The sequence below is a fragment of the Chiloscyllium plagiosum genome, unplaced genomic scaffold (assembly GCF_037043375.1).
Source record: "Chiloscyllium plagiosum isolate Xiang-an unplaced genomic scaffold, Cpla_swu_hap1 HiC_scaffold_34, whole genome shotgun sequence".
Taxonomy (NCBI): domain Eukaryota; kingdom Metazoa; phylum Chordata; class Chondrichthyes; order Orectolobiformes; family Hemiscylliidae; genus Chiloscyllium; species Chiloscyllium plagiosum.
Genome location: NW_028270172.1, coordinates 17,653,889 through 17,673,092, shown reverse-complemented (window position 1 = coordinate 17,673,092; position 19,204 = coordinate 17,653,889). Strand labels below are relative to the sequence as shown.

At 38.4% G+C, this 19,204-nt stretch overlaps 1 protein-coding gene across 4 annotated transcripts in view; it reads left to right on the top strand.

Annotated features, from left to right (window-relative positions):
- The window catches only part of LOC122564486 (FYVE and coiled-coil domain-containing protein 1), a 186,524-nt gene that overhangs the window by 39,270 nt on the left and 128,050 nt on the right, over positions 1 to 19,204 (top strand). For all 4 annotated transcript variants that reach the window (XR_006315928.2, XR_006315927.2, XM_087978526.1 and 1 more), the window contains 6 exons: positions 555 to 648; positions 1,561 to 4,146; positions 6,703 to 6,795; positions 6,930 to 7,048; positions 10,756 to 10,923; positions 13,900 to 14,049. Coding sequence is in view for 2 of the 4 variants with exons in the window: in XM_087978526.1 (XP_087834652.1) it covers positions 555 to 648; positions 1,561 to 4,146; positions 6,703 to 6,795; positions 6,930 to 7,048; positions 10,756 to 10,923; positions 13,900 to 14,049 (3,210 nt within the window). In the remaining 2 variants the exon portion in view is untranslated. The remainder of the gene's footprint in view (positions 1 to 554; positions 649 to 1,560; positions 4,147 to 6,702; positions 6,796 to 6,929; positions 7,049 to 10,755; positions 10,924 to 13,899; positions 14,050 to 19,204) is intronic.

Sequence of the window (19,204 nt, the reverse complement as noted above, 5' to 3'; positions counted from 1 at the left end):
AGCTGTGGCCTCGTAGTGTTGGCAGTTCCCACATCTTTGCTATCCGCAAGACCCCACACAAGTTTGTTAGCAATGCCACAGTCCAGGTGTACTGATCCTGAACGGTGAAAGTGGGTCTCTGGGTTGGAGGGGAGATGGAGATTGTGGAAATCATGTCAAACTTGGGGTCTGAACCTCCAAAGAAAAGGTGAGTTTTAAAAAGATGTTATGGGAAAAGAAAACCACTGATGGTAGATAACGGACTTGCCTGGGTGGAGTGTCCCTACCCTGCCCCCACCTTTGCACAGCCCAGCAGGCTTCACAGCAGATTACAACCTGCATGTAACACTGGCTCAGATCCTCACCATTCACATGCCACTCAGAGGGAACATTCCCTTTACCTGTACATTTGGGATGGAGAAGTAGAAACCCTAAGAAAACAGATGTTTATATTTACTTTGGGGTTCGCCACACAGTTGGATGCCTCTGCGTAAACATTTTACTTTCTGAGGATAGTTATTTTAGTTAGTAGTCAAACAGTAAATATAAAACTGGTATGTTTATTTATTTTCAAGGAGGTCTTTCAGTTTATCTCATTCTCCATCGCATCTTTGGAAACCACCAAGTAGATGTTCAAGTGTAAGCAGTTTGATCAGCAACTACTCACAAGTAAGTATCAAAATCATAAGCTGATATATGCACTTTGCAGAGATAATTAAACATTGCTGAATAGTACTCTTATTTTGTGTAATGTTATTACTGATCTTCTCTTACTCTGATGGCAATCATCAATTTTTCTCTAACATTATGATGATCTACCATGTATTGGTTAATTTAAGTGAAACTCTACCTTAGCACACTTTATGCATTCATAAGAAATAGGAGTAGGAGTAGGTCATTTGGCCGTATAAGCCTACCCAGCAATTCACTGAGATCATGGTTGATCAACTCCAGGCCTCAACTTCTCTAACTCCCGTTGAAATCCTTTCAATCTTCGAGTCTCCACAACCTTCTGGAGTAGAAAACTCCAGAACTCAGTACCCTCTGGGAAAAGAAATTCTTTCATGGCTCCGTTTTAAATGAGTGTCCTATTATTCTTTAACGATGTCCACTACTGAAGAATCCCCCACTGGTGGAAGCATCTTTTCAACTTTTATCCAATCAAACCACCACAGGAAGTTTTGTGTTTCAATATGATCACCTCTCATTCTTTTAAATTAAAATTCTAATGTTTGAACTTTTGATTTCAGAATGTGGGTCTTGCTAACAAGATTGCATTTATATCCCACATCTGAGTAGATAGTATGATGAAGGGGGACTGACTGAAGGTACATAGAGGCCAGATCAGGCAAGGATGGCTGATTTCCTTCCGTTAGGGATTTTAGGGAACCACTTGATAAGCTGGGGAATGGTGAGAACAATTTGATTTTTTTTGTTAATAACCATCCTGCACCCATTTAGGGCCCATTTGTTCATTTGGATTTGAGGTTTGTTTTCTGAAAAAGTAAGTTATATTGATTAAAGTTGCAGCAAAGTTGTTTGCTATAACATAACTAATATCCAGATTCCATCTTTGTGTAGGCTCCAGACTCTTTATTGAATCCAGAGATAAACAACCCATTGATGGCAGAGCAGCTGGAAACCTTTGATGAGTTACGTGCTGAACTTGATCAGTCTGATATAAAGCAGAGGGAGATGCAAGAGAAGATCCAGCAGATGGAACTGGAGAAGGAACAGTTACAAAGGACAATAACTTTGAATGAGCAAACTGCAGAAGCTATGAAGAAATCAACTGCTCATACCATGGAAGAAAATCATAAACTGAAGCAGATGTTGGAAGAGTTGAATCAGAATTTTGCAGGTTCTGCTTTTGCTCAAGAAATTGTTAAGGAATTTCAAAAATCATTGCAGATATTAGAAGACGGTTCCATTGAAAAACAGAAGGAGCTTCAGAGGAAGGTTTTGGAGCTAGAAGACTGCACAGCAAAGTTGCAGTCATTAACACAAGAACTGGAGAGGATCAGGATTTCTGAAGAGACCAAAACTGGCATTGTTAATGAGCTTCAGACCAAGCTAATTGCAGCAGAACAAAAGAATGCAGAGCTGCTCGCAAGAATAGATAGTATTTTGACTGAAAAGGGGCAACTAACAGCAACCCACTATGATTCAGCACAGAAGATCCAGGAGCTTCTTGACAAGCTGAATGAGGCTGAGTGGGAGGAAATTGGCTTGCAGAGATTAAGCAGTATACAGCAGTCTCAGCTGAACAAGTTAAAAAATGATTTGGAATCAAAAGAGTCCTTAATAAATGAGCTTGAGTTGAAGCTACAAGAGGCAGCTTCAAATCTTCAGGAGAAAAATGCTATGCTTGCAAACAAAGATGAAGAGATAGAAAGTACCCTGAATAAGTTGAAAGAAATTAAAAATGTACAAGAAATGGACACTACGGATCTTGAATCAGGGCAGAAGTCTGTTCAGGAATTGAGAAAAGGGCAAGAAGAAATGCAAATCAAATATAAAGAATTAAAGATCACTTTAGAGGAACAAGCAAACACTCTTTCCAACAATCTGAAAGCCAAAGAATCGGAATTAACTGCTGCTCATAACCAGGTACAAAATCTTCTGGAGATTCAGAATACGCTTTTAGGTGAGAAAGAAGATCTTACAAAAAAAACGCAAGATTTAGAAGAAATGCTCGCCAAACTGAAGACTAGGACAGAAGATCTTAATGTTGAATATCAGAAATTGCAAGTTGAGAGGGAGAAACATCACCAGGTTGTGCAGAAACATGTTGAAAGAGAGGAAGAGTTGGAGAAGGTGTGTTTAACTCTTGAAACTGAGATAGACAAATTGAATGCATCAGAGATGCAATTGCAGGGCCAAATAGCGGATGCTATGGTGACAGTGGATGAAAAAGAAACAAGGTTAAGGGAAGAAAACAGGCAGTTAAATGAGAAACTGCAATGTGCTCTCAGGCAGGTTAAGAGAGCAGAAGCAAAGCTAGAAAAGAATCAGGTGGAATTTGATGATTTGAAAGCAGAAAAAAATAAGTTGAACGACTGCTTGCTAAACCTCCAAGGATGTTGCCAGGCTAAGGGAGAACTGATTTCAGACCTGCAGAATAAATTGGTTGAATCAAAGCAGAATGAACATGCACTTGTTTCCCTTCTAGATAAGAAGGAAGGTGCTTTGCTTGAAAAGGTTAGCGCATTAAAGGAGTTTTCCGAAAAGATTGAGAAAAGTCAGGTAGCTATAGAGGCTTTGGAGAGAGAAAAGTTGAATCTTGAGAGTACCTTTAAGCAGCAGATGGCACTTTCAGAAAGCCTAGTACTTGAGCAAAATGCAGTAGTGGAAGCTCAGCTACAGGCGAGAGAGCTTCAGGAGAAAGAAATGCAGGAGATAAATGCAAAATTAATTTCAATTAAAAATCAGCTTGAAATCCAGCTGGCAGAAGTGACCAGGTTCAAGGCAGAGAGTGAAGAGCTCAAGTCAAAGCTTAAACAGGCACTCGAGGAAAAGGAAAGTATATGCAGTAATCTAAAACTTTCAGTATCTTCCAAGGAAGAATACAGAGCTTTGGTTCAAAATCTAAAAGAGCAGATACAATCAATCAATCATGATCATGCTGAGAAACTCTTGCTGATTAAAGAAAAAGAAGATTGCCTTAAAAATGAAAGGGAGAAGTCAGTGCAACAGGTAATTGAACTTGAGGAACAACTTCTGACTGCTAAGGAAGAGTTGTCCCAGTTGAAACAATATATTGAAAAGATTGATCTTGAAAATGTGGAGACCAAAGATCTACTCCACAGGATGAACACTGAAATTGCGGAACTTGGTATGCAGATTTGTACACTCAGTGCAGAAAAAGCTGACGCTGAGAAGAAATATATTGAAGTTTCTCAACAGCAAATAGCATTCTGCGAGGAGGTCAAAGCAGAACAAAACCAACTGAATCTTGATGTTTCCAAACTCAAGAGTGAGAAGGAACAGCTGCTGGAAGAGTTAAGGCGATCGAAAGAGTCCGAAACAACTATCAAAGAGCTGCAGAGAAATCTAGCACAAGCCCAACAGCAAGCAAAGGGCTGCCAAGAAGCTGCAAGAGAAGAATTGTCTGCAGTCAAATTTCAGATGAGTGGAGAGATGATGGATTATCAGAATAAACTAAAGGTGATGACTATGTCCTCTCTTTGTAGTTCTCTAGTCAGGGAGTCTGGTTAATGGTTGTAATGTAATACAGAGAGATTCTATTTAAATTTTAATGCTGTTTAAGATACAGAATAAGCTGTGAAGAACATCACTAATTTCAGTGAAGAATTTTGAATTTAGTAGATTTTATAGGCCTAATACCTGCAATTTACCTGGCTTTGATAATTTTTTAAATTGAATATTTGACCTCAAATTTCTGTTGTCATATTCATTTTGAAAATGATGTATTTATCTTTGTTCTATAACTTTTTTTTTAGCACTTCTTCCCTGGACTTCATGTTACCAGTAATAGACAGCCTATATCCATCTTACAAAGATATTGTTAAGGGCTCTTGTGGTGCAGTGGTAGTGTCCCTACCTCTCTGGGCCAGAAGGCCTGGGTATTTAGGTCTGTCTGCACCAGAGATCATAGAATCCTATAGTGCAGATTGAGGCCCTTCGGCCCACCAAATCTGCACCAATCCTCTGAAGACCATCCCATCCTATCCCTGTGACCCCATATTTAATCCATTTAGTCTACACAATACAGACAATTTCCCATGGCCAATCTACCTGACCTGCACATCTTTGGACTGTGGGAGGAAATCGCAGCACCCGAAGGAAACCCATGCAGACACAGGGAGAATGTGCAAACTCCTGGCAAGACAGTTACCCAAGGCTAGAATCAAACTCCTGAACCTGAGGTAGCAGTGCTAACCACTGGGCCACCTTCATGTCATATCATGTCTGAATGGGTTGACCAAATGTATTTAGGCCCAGCTTATAGTTCCGCTTGTACTGATGTAAACCATGTGCTTGGAGATGAGTGGTAACATTCTGATGGAGGGCTTATGAATTTCAACTCTCTTACTCCTCGGATCCTGCTTGACCTGCTGTGCTTTTTCAGCACCATGCTTTTCGACTATGAATGATAACAGCTTGCTGATTTTGTCTATTCTGCCTGACTATGGGAAAACCTTTCTTAGCCTCCCCTACTTTAAATAGCTTGTCATTTTATCATTTAATAATTTTAGCAATGTATTAGTATCCTTTCTGTCTGCATGTATTCCCTGTTCAGGTTAGCTGTAATTTGGTCTAGCATCAGATGTCAATGATTTGAATTGCTTTCCTGAATTTTCCATTGGATTAGTGAAATTTGTCATTTCCTAATTAGGATCAAGTTTCATTATAAATGTAATTATTGCATTCACTTTACCAAAGGATATTTTGAAGAAGTAACAAAGAGGATTGATGAGGGCAGAGTGGTAGATGTGATCTATATGGACATCAGTAAGGTGCTTGACAAGTTTCCCCATGAGAGACTGGTTAGCAAGATTAGATCTCATGGAATATAGGGAGAACTAGCCATTTGGTTACAGAACTGACTCAAAGGTAGAAGACAGATGGTGGTGGTAGAGGATTGCTTTTCAGACTGGAGGCCTGTGACCCGTGAAGTGCCACAAGGATCGCTGTTGGGTCCACTATATTTCATCATTTATATAAATGATTAGGATGTGAGCATAAGAAGTATTGTTAGTAAGTTTTCAGATGACACCAAAATTGGAGGTGTAGTGGACAGCGAAGAAGGTTATCTCAGATTATAGCGGGATCTTGATCAGATGAGCCAATGGGCTGAGAAGTGGCAGATGAGGTTTAATTAAGATAAATACAAGGTGCTGCATTTTGGGAAAGTAAATCTTAGCAGGACTTATACACTTAATGGTAAGGTCCTAGGAAGTGTTGCTAAACAAAGAGACCTTGGAGTGCAGGCTCATAGCTTCTTGAAAGTGGAGTTACAGGTAGATAGGATAGTGAAGAAGGTGTTTGGTATGCTTTCCTTTATTGGTCAGAGTATTGAGTACAGTAGTTGGGAGGTTATGTTGCAGCTGTACAGGACATTGGTTAGGCCACTTTTGAAATATTGCATACAGTTCTGGTCTCCTTCCTATCGGAAAGTTGTTGTGAAACATGAAAGGTTTCGGAAATGATTTACAAGGATGTTGCCAAGGTTGGAATATTTGACCTTTAGGGCGAGGTTGAATAGGTTGGGTTTGTTTTCCCTGGAGCATCGGAGGCTGAGGGATGACTTTATAAAGGTTTACAAAATTATGAGGGGCTTGGATAGGATAATTAGACAAAGTCTTTTCCCTGGGGTGGAGACGTCCAGAACTAGAGGGCATAGGGTTTAGGTGAGAGGGGGAAGATATGAAAGAGACATAAGGGTCAACTTTTTCATGCAGAGCATGGTGCATGTATGGAATGAGCTACCAGAGGAAGTGGTGGACATTTGCAACAATTAAAAAGTGCCTGGATGGGCAAATAAATAGAAAGGGTTAGGAGGGATGTGGGTTGGTTGCTGGCAGATGGGACTAGATTGGGTTGGGATATCTGGTCGGCATGGAAGAGTTGGACTGAAGGGTCTGTTTCCGTGCTGTACATCTCTATGACTCTATATTGCTTTATGTTGGAATTAGAATGCAATTGCAACAAATAATGATGTGATGCAAATTTTTGATAATGATACTTTAATTTTGACAGACTGTTAATGAAGAGTTGGAGGCTGTGAAAAAGGATCTTAATGGGCGACAAACCCAAATAATGTCAATTAATAAACAACTCGTCGAAGTTCAGGTGAGATGAACATATACAAACACTCAAATTGAAATTAGTATGTCAGAACTTTTGACTCAATAAATCTCGATAATATACCTGCATTTCATCGTGACTTAACATTTATAATTGTTTTTTGATACATTATCATGAAGGATTGTAATCGCAAATTAATGGATGAAGTGGAACAAAAAGAACAAACAATTGTGGATTCACAATTATTGAGAAATGAAAAAGAGGAGAAGCTAAGATCCCTTTCTGAAAATTTAATCAGGTATGACTTTAAAATGTGGTAGGAAAGTTAGCCTCAGTCTCATCCATTGCATTCTGGTTTGTGTTTTGTGTATAGATTGCTGGAACTTATTTGCAGATAGTTGTAATTAAACTATAAGCTGGAAGCACTGATTGGTACAGCTTTCTATTTTTCTTCCACAAGAGATCATACAGTGTGTTCTCCATTTGTTTGAGTGTGATGTTGTGAGACATCTGCAAGCTGTGTGGCTAACATTTTATCTTCATAGCAACTTTAAGCACTGCTGGGTTTTGAATATATCTGCCAGTTTATTTGCAACAGTCAATATTTCTGTGATTAAACATTTAAGGAAAACAGCAATCTAAATTTCTAACTTCTTCCAAACTTCTTAGTAATGCTAGAACCCAGGAACACCAGATGCTTTGTGCTCAGTTCTTTTGGAGTAAAAATGATGGAAGTACCTTGTTTGACATGCTTATCTCCTTTGCATGGTTAAGACTCACCTCAAATGGAGATTTTGATGTCAAGAAATAGATCCAGAAGTACACTTTTTCTTCCCTATGGTTCCTTCCGCAACCTTGAGAAAGTAGCAACACTATTCAGGTGCTTTGTTTCCAAGACAGTATTATGGATGAATGTGATACAGCCCTGAGCATAGCAGAGCATATTTATTCTGTCCAGTCAATAGTGCCAGTTAGCTCAAGGTAAACTAATCTAGAAATTGGTTAACTTATAAGGTAGATGGAACTTCCAGTTCAATATTTTTTAGTTTGAGGAATGGTAGAAAATTTGATGTATTTCACTGGAATAAGTTATAAATGCTTTATAAAAATACAGTCGTTGATTTACAGTCAATTCCATGCTATCTTTCAAAATAACAAGCAAATCTGCGAAGCTGACGTATGAGATCATAGAATCCAGTATTGCATTGAATGTTTTATTGTTAAGATCCTCAGGTATCATTTTCGTTTTATTAAATGTTAGGCATATTGGAGGAAATGCGATCTGATTGCAGGGGCAATTAGTGAAGCTGAACATAAAGAAGCTATCCAGCATGAATAGATAATATTTGTATAGTTTAATCATTTGCAGAACATGATAGCACACAGCTTGCTGAAAATTGAATTTGTTACATCCACAGAATTTCTTTGTTCCATAAAAGCGGTAACGCCCTCAAACTTGAATAAAATTCTTCAAGGATGCTCATAAATTCATGTTGACTCCATGAGTACTTTACTTCCTGGTAAAAAGTTCAATTTTCATGATGGAAGACTGGCCATATTTTTCATTGATCAGAAACTGAACTAGACTAGTCGTATGAAATGTTGTGGCTGCAAGAGCACGCCAGAAGCTGGGAATTCTGCAGCACCTCTTGGCTCTTCAAAGTTTGCCTGCCATCTACAAAACAAAGTCAGGAGGGTGATGTAATACTTACTTCCCATTTGCCTCAATGAGTTCAGCATCTTCAACACTGAGAAATCTTGACACCATCTCCAGGACAAAGCAGCCCACATGACTGGTACCACATCCACGTGTGAGGGAGTGATTGGCTGAGTGTACCATCTACAAGATGCACTGCAGAAATTCCCCAAGGCTCTTTAAAAAGCACCTTCAAAAGCCATGACCACTACCATGTAGAAAAGACAAGGGTAGCAGATGTATGTTGCTGGATCAAAATCCTGCAAATCCCTCCCCGGCAGCCTTGTGTACCTAGACCAAATGAACAAAAACAGATCAATAAAACAGTGCACCACCATTTTCTGGAGGACATTTAGGGACGGGCACTAAATGTTGGCCCAGCCAACGAAATCTACATATGAATGATTTTTTAAAAGTCTCCTTGGCAAACACAAAAAGTTCAGATCATTTGAGGCAATTGTTCATTTTTATATGTAATATTCTGAATATTTCAATAGCCCACTATTGCCTTTTCCTATTGGCTGGTAATTATATTTAAAGGAAATGCCCCAATTTCTCATACCTTCTTTTAAAAATGATTTAGCATGGTGCATGGGGGTGGGGGGGGGGGCAGGAGTCCTTTCTCAAAAATAATAAGTTAGCAATAAGTCAAAATAAATCAGCATTTTAACAATGTCAATGAGAAGGTGAGGTGAGCGTTTAATCAGAATGTCTTTTTTTCTCGAACATTGTTAGAACATGGGATCTTTATCTAAGGGAGCAGTTGAGGCTTACTTCATTGCATCTTATAAAGGGAAAGTAGATTAAATTCCCAAGTGGAGAACTGGGTATGGAAGTGCGATCAAGATGCTGGAGCTCATTTTAGATTGCTCAAGCAAAGAACTGATACAAGGTGGATAAACCAAATGGCCTTTTTGTATTCTCAAGGTCTTTGGCTCTGTCCAAACTTTATTTCAATGCTGGTTATCCCAACCTGTTTCTTTAAAGAGGATAAGGCTTGTCCCAGAAGTAGTGCTGTTATCCCTCAGTCATTAGTCCCAGCCTGCCTCCAGAGATCTGAAGATATAATTGACATTGGTACTTCAGTTTGGTGAGGAGGGACTGCTGCACTGTTGGAAGTGATGTGTCTAGAATGAGATGTTAGATCGAGGCCTCATCCACACTCTCTGAAGATCATTAAACAATGTTTAAGAAAGAGAAATGGAGATGTGCCCAATAAGTTGGCCATTATCTATTGGAAAGTAGATGAGAATGAAAATAATGGGTCATATGGTCACTATTGCTCCACATTTAATGGCTGGACCACCAGTTATATACACATTCCTTTTCCAAACTCCTCTTTCTTTTGATCCACTTTCCCAAACTCCTAACTACTCTCTCAGTTGTGTAATCTCCTGAGTGCTAAAATAAAATATAACAGGGCTAATTATGCAAAAGATACTCTCGAAAATTACTCTCTGACACTCCTCAGGTGATCAAAACCAGTCCAGAAGATCACATGAGCCAAGTATTGCCTTTTACTCATTACCTAGTATACCTATTTATCTCTTAATCAGTATTGCTTAAATAAGTGCTCTGGATATTAACACATTTTGGTTTGTGAAACTTTGAGTTCAAATTGGCTGCCATATTTCCTACATCAAAATAATGACTATAATTCAAATGACACAACACCAGGTTATAGTCCAACAGGTTTAATTGGAAGCACTAGCTTTTGGAGTGCTGATCCTTCATCAGATGGCTCCTTCGATTTTTTTTTTTTTAATTTTGTGCACCTCAGTCCAACACTGGCATCTCCAAATCATAATTCAAATGTTAATTGACTTTGAGATGTCTTGAGATTTTGAAAGGTGCTATCTGAATGAAAGTCTTTTTATCTCCATATCAGTGCACTGTATTGGCCACAAATCTCACAGGAGTGTGTTCTCAAATTTAATACTGGGTCACAAATGGAAATTTTATGGATATATAATTAAAAGGTTGGTCAAAGAGAGAGACTTAAAAAAGGGCCTGAGAAGAAGGCACAGACAGACCAAGGAAAATCATTTAATGAAATCACTTCATAACATCTGCAAGAAGGGAAGCTTGTATTTATTTGTCGGAGATAGCTGGTAAACTTGTAGCCTGAGCAGTTGTGATATTATGCACTTTACATTTACACAAATTTACTTTGTATTTACTAACCTTGGTAGTGAGTGAACTTCAGTGGAATTGCTTTTGGTTTTGAATGCTATTTAATGCATCGGATGCCCGCAGGCTTCATAAAATTACTGATGGCCGTTAAGTTACTGAAACATATTTTTCAATAGTACTCAGCAGGAATTGGAAAACGTAAAGAAGGAGCTCGAAGATTACAAAACACACCTTCAGAAGACGCAAGAAGAGACTGAGAGAAATGAACAAAAACTTGTGGCTGAATTAGCTGACTTGAACAGGACTAAAGAGTTTTTGGAAGAGCGCTTAATCGAACTCATTAAGTATGATGCAACAATCAATAAATTTTTTATTCCAATGGTTAAATATTATTTGAAATATTTTTATAAGGTATTTCAGGTCTAACAATATTTGTTTGTTGATTTATTTATTTCATTGATATACATTTCATTCAACTTGTATATACAATTAGGATTTACTGCTTTTTGTGGAAAGAATCTAGGATACAATATTTTAAACTTTGCCCTTAGGTTTTTTTTCGCATCAGTTAAATATTGTCAGTTCTCTCTGAGCAGTAGATGTTTATAATTTTTCAGATTGCGTTCTAATGTAAATTAGTGCTATACTTTGAACTGGATTTTGCCACCTGCAATGTGGCTCAATGCTGACTTCAATGTATACTGCCCACAAAAATCATGCAGTTTCTACCATATTGATTTTCTCTTTCCTGAATCAGTTTGAACATGACACTAATTTGAAGAGATCTCCAGGTATTCAGCAACAAAGAAGTCATGGCAGGACAAACAAAAAGAGATTGATGGCAAAGCACAGGAGGTCTGGCAGCATCTGAGAAGAGAAATCAAAGTTAATGTTTCGGGTCCGGTGACCCTTCCTCCGAACTGAAGCATTAATTTTGATTTATCTTCACAGATGCTACCAGACCTGCTGTTCTGTGCTTGGAACCTCTGTTTTTGTTTCTGATTTATAGCACCTGCAATTCTTTTGGATTTTAGTCTGCATTCTTTAGAGTTTTGTGAAATGAAAGGTAAACAGGGTAAATGAAGGGAAGCTGTTTCCATTTGTGAGTCTAGATTCATAGCGTTGTACAGCACGGAAACAGACCCTTCAGTTCAACTCATCCATGCTGACCAGATAACCTAAATTAATTTAATCCTATTTGCCTGCATTTGGTCCATAATCCTTTAAACCCTTCCTATTCATGTACCCCCAGATGTCTTTTAAATGTAATTGTACCAGCCTCCACCACTTCCTCTGGCAACTCATTGCATACACACACCACCCTTTGCATGAAAACGTACTTTTTAGGTCCCTTTTAAATCTTTTCCCTCTCACCTTAAACCTCAGCCCTCCAGTTTTGGACTTGCCTAGCCTGGGAAAAAGACCTTGGCTATTCACCCTATCCATGCCCGTCAAAATTTTAAAACCTCTATATGGTTACCCCTCAGCCTCTGATGCTCCAGGGAAAATAGCCCCAACCTATTCAGCCTCTGCCTAGAGCGCAAACTCTCTCACCCTGATAACAAGTTTGTAAATCTTTTCTGAATCCTTTCAAGTTTTGGAACATTCTTCCTATAGCAGGGAGACTAGAATTGAATGCAGTATTTCAAAAATTGCCTAACCAATGTCTTAAACAGCCATAACATGACATCCTAACTCCAATACTCAATGCAGTGATCAATAAAAGCAAGCATACCCAACCCCTTCTTCACTATCCTCGCTATCTGTGACTCCACTTTAAAGGAACAATGAACCTGCACTCCAAGGTCTCTTTGTTCAGCAACACTCCTGAGGATCCTACCATGTGTATAAGTCCTGTCCTAGAACAATTGCTACAACTTAAAATTAAGTGGGATGACTTTTAAGACCAAGATGGGAGACATTTATTCCTCAGAAGTAGTGAATCTTTGGGATTGTTTGCCCCAGAAATTTTTGGAAGCTCAGTTTTTCAGTATATTCAAAGTCAAATTTTTGATTATTAGTGGTGGAAAAGGTTGTCGGGATAGTGTTGTTAAAAGACATTGAAGTGTTCAGTCAGCCATGATAGTTTTAAATCATTAAACATGCTCAGTGGGCTGAATGTTCTCCTCCTGTTCCTATATTCATCAAGCAGAATAAACAACTAAAAACCAGAAGAACTGTGGACGCTGTAAATCAGAAGTAGACATTTCTGGAAAAACCTAGCATGTCTGGCAGCATTTGAAGAGAAATCAGAATTAATGTTTCAGATTTAGTGATCCTTCCTTAGAACTGAATAAACAATTAATTACATTGATCTGTTAAGTAGACAGCAAGTGGAAAGCCTGGAAATAAAGACAATTTAAAATTTTACAGATGACTAAGTAAATGATTGAGCTATAGGAATAAGGAGAAAGCCGAAGTATTTTTTAAAAATGTTAAATACATATTTGTGCCAGACACCGTCTCTGTGCTACAGTTCAACAGCCCAGCTTTTCGGTATTGTAGGTTCAGTGTCAACAATTTTTGTGAATGTGAGATATATCCATTATACATTAAAAAAAATTTTCAAACAAAGGCAACTTTTTTGTGAGCGGCATGGTGGGCTAGTGGTTAGCACTGCTGCCTCACAACGCCAGGGACCTGGATTCGTTTCCAACCTTAGACGACTGTCAGTTTGTGTGGAGTTTGCATATTTTTCTTGTGTCTGCATGGGTTTCATCCAGGTGCCCTGATTTCCTCTGACAGTCAAAGCTGAGCAGATTAGTGGGTTGGCTGTGCTAAATTGCCCATTGGTGTTCAGGGGTGTGTAGGCTAGGTAGGTCAGCCTTTGGAAATGCAGGGTTACAGGGATAGGGTAGATGGGTAGATCTGTGTGGGATGCTTTTTGAAGGGTTGGTGTAGACTCGATGGCCTGCTTCCGCACTAGGGATTCTATGATTTTTTACAGAAAAATTATATTGTGATTTCTTAATCCCATGTGTAGTTCCTAATCATTTACTTTTTGCTTTGTTAACATTTTAATGAAAAGTAATTTTTAAAAATCAGTGATTCTTTTTTAATCTTCTGATTTGTTGTCTGTAAAAATAACTCTGTTTGATTGGCTGCTTACGCTGATTAAATGTGTTATTACTATTAGCCCTTGATATGGTTCCAGATTCAAATTGATCTCCAAAAAGTGAAATCTGTGCCTTTTACAGGAGACAAAATCTTTCCAGACATTATTTTGCAAGATAGGCAGCCAATGAAATCCACATCAGCAACACTTATGTTTCTTTGGTCATAATATATTTTGTAGACTGTTTTTCTTTTAAATTTCTCAGAGACAAGGATGCCCTGTGGCAAAAAACAGATGCATTGGAATTTGAACAAAAGCTCCGTGCAGAAACCCGATGGCTTGGTGACAAGGAGGTTAACCACTGTCTGGATTGCCAAAGTCAGTTTACATGGTGGTTACGTCGGCATCATTGCAGGTAAGTCTTTAACATGATTTAAGTTGAGATCTTTCAGTGGCTCAGCAGAAAAAAGTACTATTTGGGATTTTTGACTTTTACTCTCAACGTTCACACAGCTAAGTGCCGAAGTGTAAAATCCTAACTACCATTTTCAAATGAGATTGTTGACCCTTTACAGTAAGTGAATGGAAAATCTAGCTCATGTGGCTTCCTATGTCAGGTAGGACTTATCGGAAGATCATTCAATAATAGATCTTGTACATAATTAACTGCTACAGCATTTAGAATCATACAGCACAGAAACAGACCCTGCAGTCCAACTCATCCGTGCTGAGCAAGTTTTCCAAACTGGACTAGTCCCATTTGCCTGCATTTGGCCCATATCCTTCTAAACTTTTCTCTATTCATGTACCTGAACAATTGTCTTTGAAATTTTGTAACTGTACACCGTCATTTACCACTTTCTCTGGTTCATTCCAGTTACAAACCACCCTCTTCCACTCTATGGAAAAGTTTGCCCTTTAGGTCCCTTTTAAATCTTTCTCCTTTCATCTTAAAATTATGCCTTCTAATTTTGAATCTCTCACTTAAATATGTGTTGCCAACATGGCAATTCATACATCATATTATTCTGATTAATACTCATAATTATGCTTTGGTTATTCAGCCTAATGCTATTCACACAGTGGGACATTCTGCTGTCTGAATCAGAAGATTGGTCCCAAAACCTGATTATGTCATCTGTGCTTCCACTTAACTACTGCACTGTGGAAGCATCACGTTGGAATTGTAAGTTGTGAGATTGGATAATACCTGAAAACAGGGGTAAGGATTATGATAAACAATTAACCCTCACATATAGCTTCTGAAACAGGGAGAGACGCACTTTTTTGTCTGCCTGCCAATTCAGATGATTGCAGCATGGAGCCAGCAACATGTCGCTGGTTAGTGGCTGTACAACTCAGCAGGGTTTGCAAATTCATAAAAGGCTACATTGAGTTCAAACTAGTCTGCATTGCTCAAAACTAGTCTCCACCTCTTAATGAGCAAGTGCATTTTGACTGAAGCAGATGCTAAAAGTCTTTCTAAACATGGATTTGACCTGGAAAAGATATAAGAATGGCATAACACGTCAGAGAACAGGCTCCAAGAGTCTCTGAAGCAGTACTGAAGGACTTGGCACAGGAGGTGAAGAGGAGGAGCGATGTCGACCGACCTCTCAGAGGGCATTTGGACCATCGATGAAAGACTGTTGCCAGGAGTCTAGCCTTGTGGTCCTAATGCAGTGACAGAAAAAAGTTTAATTACCTCGCATGAGTGGAAACTAAATCGGGTAGCTTCAAAGGTCATATACACCAACTGAGTCAATCATTGCTTAATGCACCAAAGCCCCATCTTTCACCAAGCAGCAATCTCTATCTAAACTCCTTCTTTCAATTCATTACTAACTGTGTGTGGGTGAGATTAGCACTGTTGCAAATCTTGTATCCACATGCAGTTGCTTGCACCCACTACCAGACATTCAACCATAATAGCCACATCACTCATGCACTATGCTCACTGATCCTTCCTTCTCTCTTGCAGGATTAGGTGTTGCATAACCAGAGGAAGCAGTACCCTGTATATGAGGACAGGAACATCTGTAATACCTTACCTCGATACATGTGATGTACTTGCCATGATTGAGACTATAAGCAGCAGAGGTGTCGAAACCTAATTCTCTTTCTCTCATCTCGCTTTCCCTCTCATCCCATGACCTCTACTGATTTATAAGCTGCAGACTGTGGAGGTTTGCACTTCCTGCCTTCCCCCACCACAACCTAAACCTTGAGGTTTCGATCTCTCAAATATACATAAACTATATGTAAAGCCACTATGGAGAAACAAGAAGGTAGTTAGGAGGAAGAAATGCCATCAGTTGCTATTGCACCTACATTCACTACTCAGATACTGGCATGTACTTTAGAGGATAGCTTAGGGGTGCCCATTCTGACACACTAGTCAGGAGTGACCTGCTATTCGAGCACAGGACAGGAATCGGTTAGGGACTAGCTCCCTGGTGGGCTCTAGGCAATCTAAATGAAGACTTTAGCCTACAGAAGAAGACTAATAGGAATGCAAAATGAAACACATTGAAATGGTGTACATGTTGCAGGCACCGTTTCAGATGTTAAAAAGCACTCAATAATGTGAACAATTGAGTGCTATCAAACCAAGTTTTACAGTTACAGCCTTTGGCTGGACTTTAATCCCCCGAAAAGGAGCTGCCTTCCCACCATATTTCCGAAACCTATAGGAACACAAAGCCTCCACACCCACATTAGTGACAACTGCTTCAGTAACAACTACATTATACACGTGTAATTGAAACATCCTCATTGTACCATTGACATCCCCACAGCAGTCTCACCCACAACCAATTAGCCATTTCCTAGTAACCACATCAATACATGTTCCACATGATATCCACATGTTCTGTTAATGACATCCACTTTAGTGAATTACTCATGAAAAGACACTGGATTTCAATGTTCCCATTGTCTTAATTCCCAAAAACACGAATCACATTAGTATTCCCATGTCACAATGCATTCATCAGCGACGCTTACCTCCTCTGTAGTAATTACCATATTATGATATTACAAAGACACATCAATGATAACTTGGATTACAGACTTTCCTGAACATGGATTTTAATTGCCAATTTTCAATATCTGTTTTTTACTTTAGATACTAAGTCTTTATTTTAAGGATAAGGGGCAAATTAGGACGATGTTTGTTTGAAGTTCACAGAAACTAGGACAATTAACTAGAATATAACAAAACAATTCTTATAAAAATGTGTTCCAGTGGAGAGACGTTTGCAGGGACGTAAAGCATTTTAGAAGTTAAATACATTCCTAATTTGTGTGAATGAAATACACTCTGAAATACTGATGACTGAATGTTATGCTTAAACTGACACATCACCAGCATAGCATAATTCAGTCATTATTTAAATTCTGACAGAAACGTAAAACAGTTGATGTTAAAATTTAACTTCACAGCTGAATTGTTACATTGCAGTTATTGTATGCAGTTTGTCATTTTTTTTTAGATAGCTTTACACCTTAGAAAGGCTTATAGGTGCATTTCATTTTGTCTTCCTTCCTCAAGAGATCACCACTATTCCACATAAAAATTGTCCTAAATGTTCAAATCATGATGCACATTTTCAAACCTTGTGTTTTACCTCCATTGTTTGCTTACTTGAGTCATCTGAATGTTTGATCAGTGATGTACTTCACACTTGTGCTTGAGCATGCTGCTTATTATTTGTAAATGTTATTTCATTTTGTGGCATATGAATTAGGAATAGAAATAGGCATTTGGCTCTTCAAGCTTGTTCTTCCATTCATTAAGGTCATGGCTAATGTCTTTATGTTCTGAATTCTGCATTTTCATCCACCCATGATAACCTGTGATTCCCTTGTCTAACAAAAATCTATCTACCTCTATCCTAAAAATATTTACTGACCTGGCCTCCTCTATCTCCTGATGCAATGTTCCAAAGTCAGACTGCCTTCTGAGGAAAATAAAATGTCTTATCTCCATCCTAAAAGGGTGATCCCACATTTTAAAACTGTTCCATAGTTCCAGGCAAACCCATGAATTATCTTTTTTATATCCGGCTTTATCAAGACCATTCTTATAAACATGAATGAAATTACTCCTCGCTGTCCTAAACTGCAGTCATAATAAGCATAGCCTGTCCAATCTTTCCTCATAAAACAACCTGCTCATTTCACTTTCAAGCATCTACTTCCTCATTAGCCACATCTTTATAAGATCCTGAAATGAAATCCTTCAGGACCTAGGGACATGCCAACTAGCAGTTCTATTAGTTTGCTCACTGCTTCTTCTGTAGTGGTGTCATCAAAGTTCTTTTCCACCACCTGGTTCAGGCATGCTACTGGGATGTCATTTGTACTCTCTACGGTGAAAACAGAAATAAAATATTTATTCACTGTGTCTGCTATTTCTTATCTATTAACTCCCCATTCTGGCCCTCTAAAGGAACAAGGCTCACTTTTCTTAATCTTTTCCCTTTAAGACACTTAGTGAAAATGTTGGTATCATTTTTACTTTTGTAGTTAGCTTTCTTTCATTCTCTGTTTGTCCTGATTATTGTTTTAGTCATTCTTTGCCATTCTTTGTACCCTGACCAGTTACCTGACCCACAATTCATCTTTGTGCAATTGTATGCTTTCCCTTTAGGTTCATGGCTTTATTTAAAATGTCTTTCATTAACCATAGATAGTGGTTCCTCCCCTTAGAATTATCTTTGTAGTGGGATTGTATTTATTCTGAGTATTCTGAAATATGCCCTTAAATGCCGGCTACTGTTTTTCTACTGATGTATATCCTTGTCTCATATCCCAGTTCACCAGCTAGCTCAGCTTTCCTGACCCCACAGTTTTCTCTTTTTAATTTCAAAATACTTGTCTTAGACCCACTCTCTCCATTTCAACTGGTGATATAAAATTCTATCAGATTATAATCACTGTTATCTAGAGATGCCTTTACACTGAGGTCATTAGTTTCTCCCTTCTGTGTGTAAAATTGCAAAGTTATTTAATACCTTGGGTCACATTACCTCTCTCAAGGTGTTGGAAGTCAGTTCTTATAAATGCATACATTGTATTAGTATCATCATCGTGTATGTTTCATGTGTTATCACTTAGTGTGTGTGAAAATATTACTGACTCTACACCAGGCACAATTTTATATCACATTTAGACAAATGAGAATCAATTTATTTACTGGTCAAAAATCAGATTTTTATTTACCTGAAGATTCTGGAAAAAATCTGAGAATTTGTTTCAATTTTGAAAATAAATCCCAAGTCTGTAATCATTTATAAAAATCATGGGAGGTAAATAGGTAACTTTTGAGTCCATCACATATCACATAATTGAAGTTACATGGGTTGGGTAGTAGGTTCTGAAGCTTTTAACATTGACCAACAATCATTAGTCATTTTTCTGCTGCTATCTCACTATTTATCAAATAGCCAAATTCCATATCACAAGTTGTTTTACCACATAGAATGTAAAATCCTATGTTCTTCGAAGATTTACTGAACTCCATCTGAAACTACAAAGACGATTTTACCAATGATCTGTACAAGGTT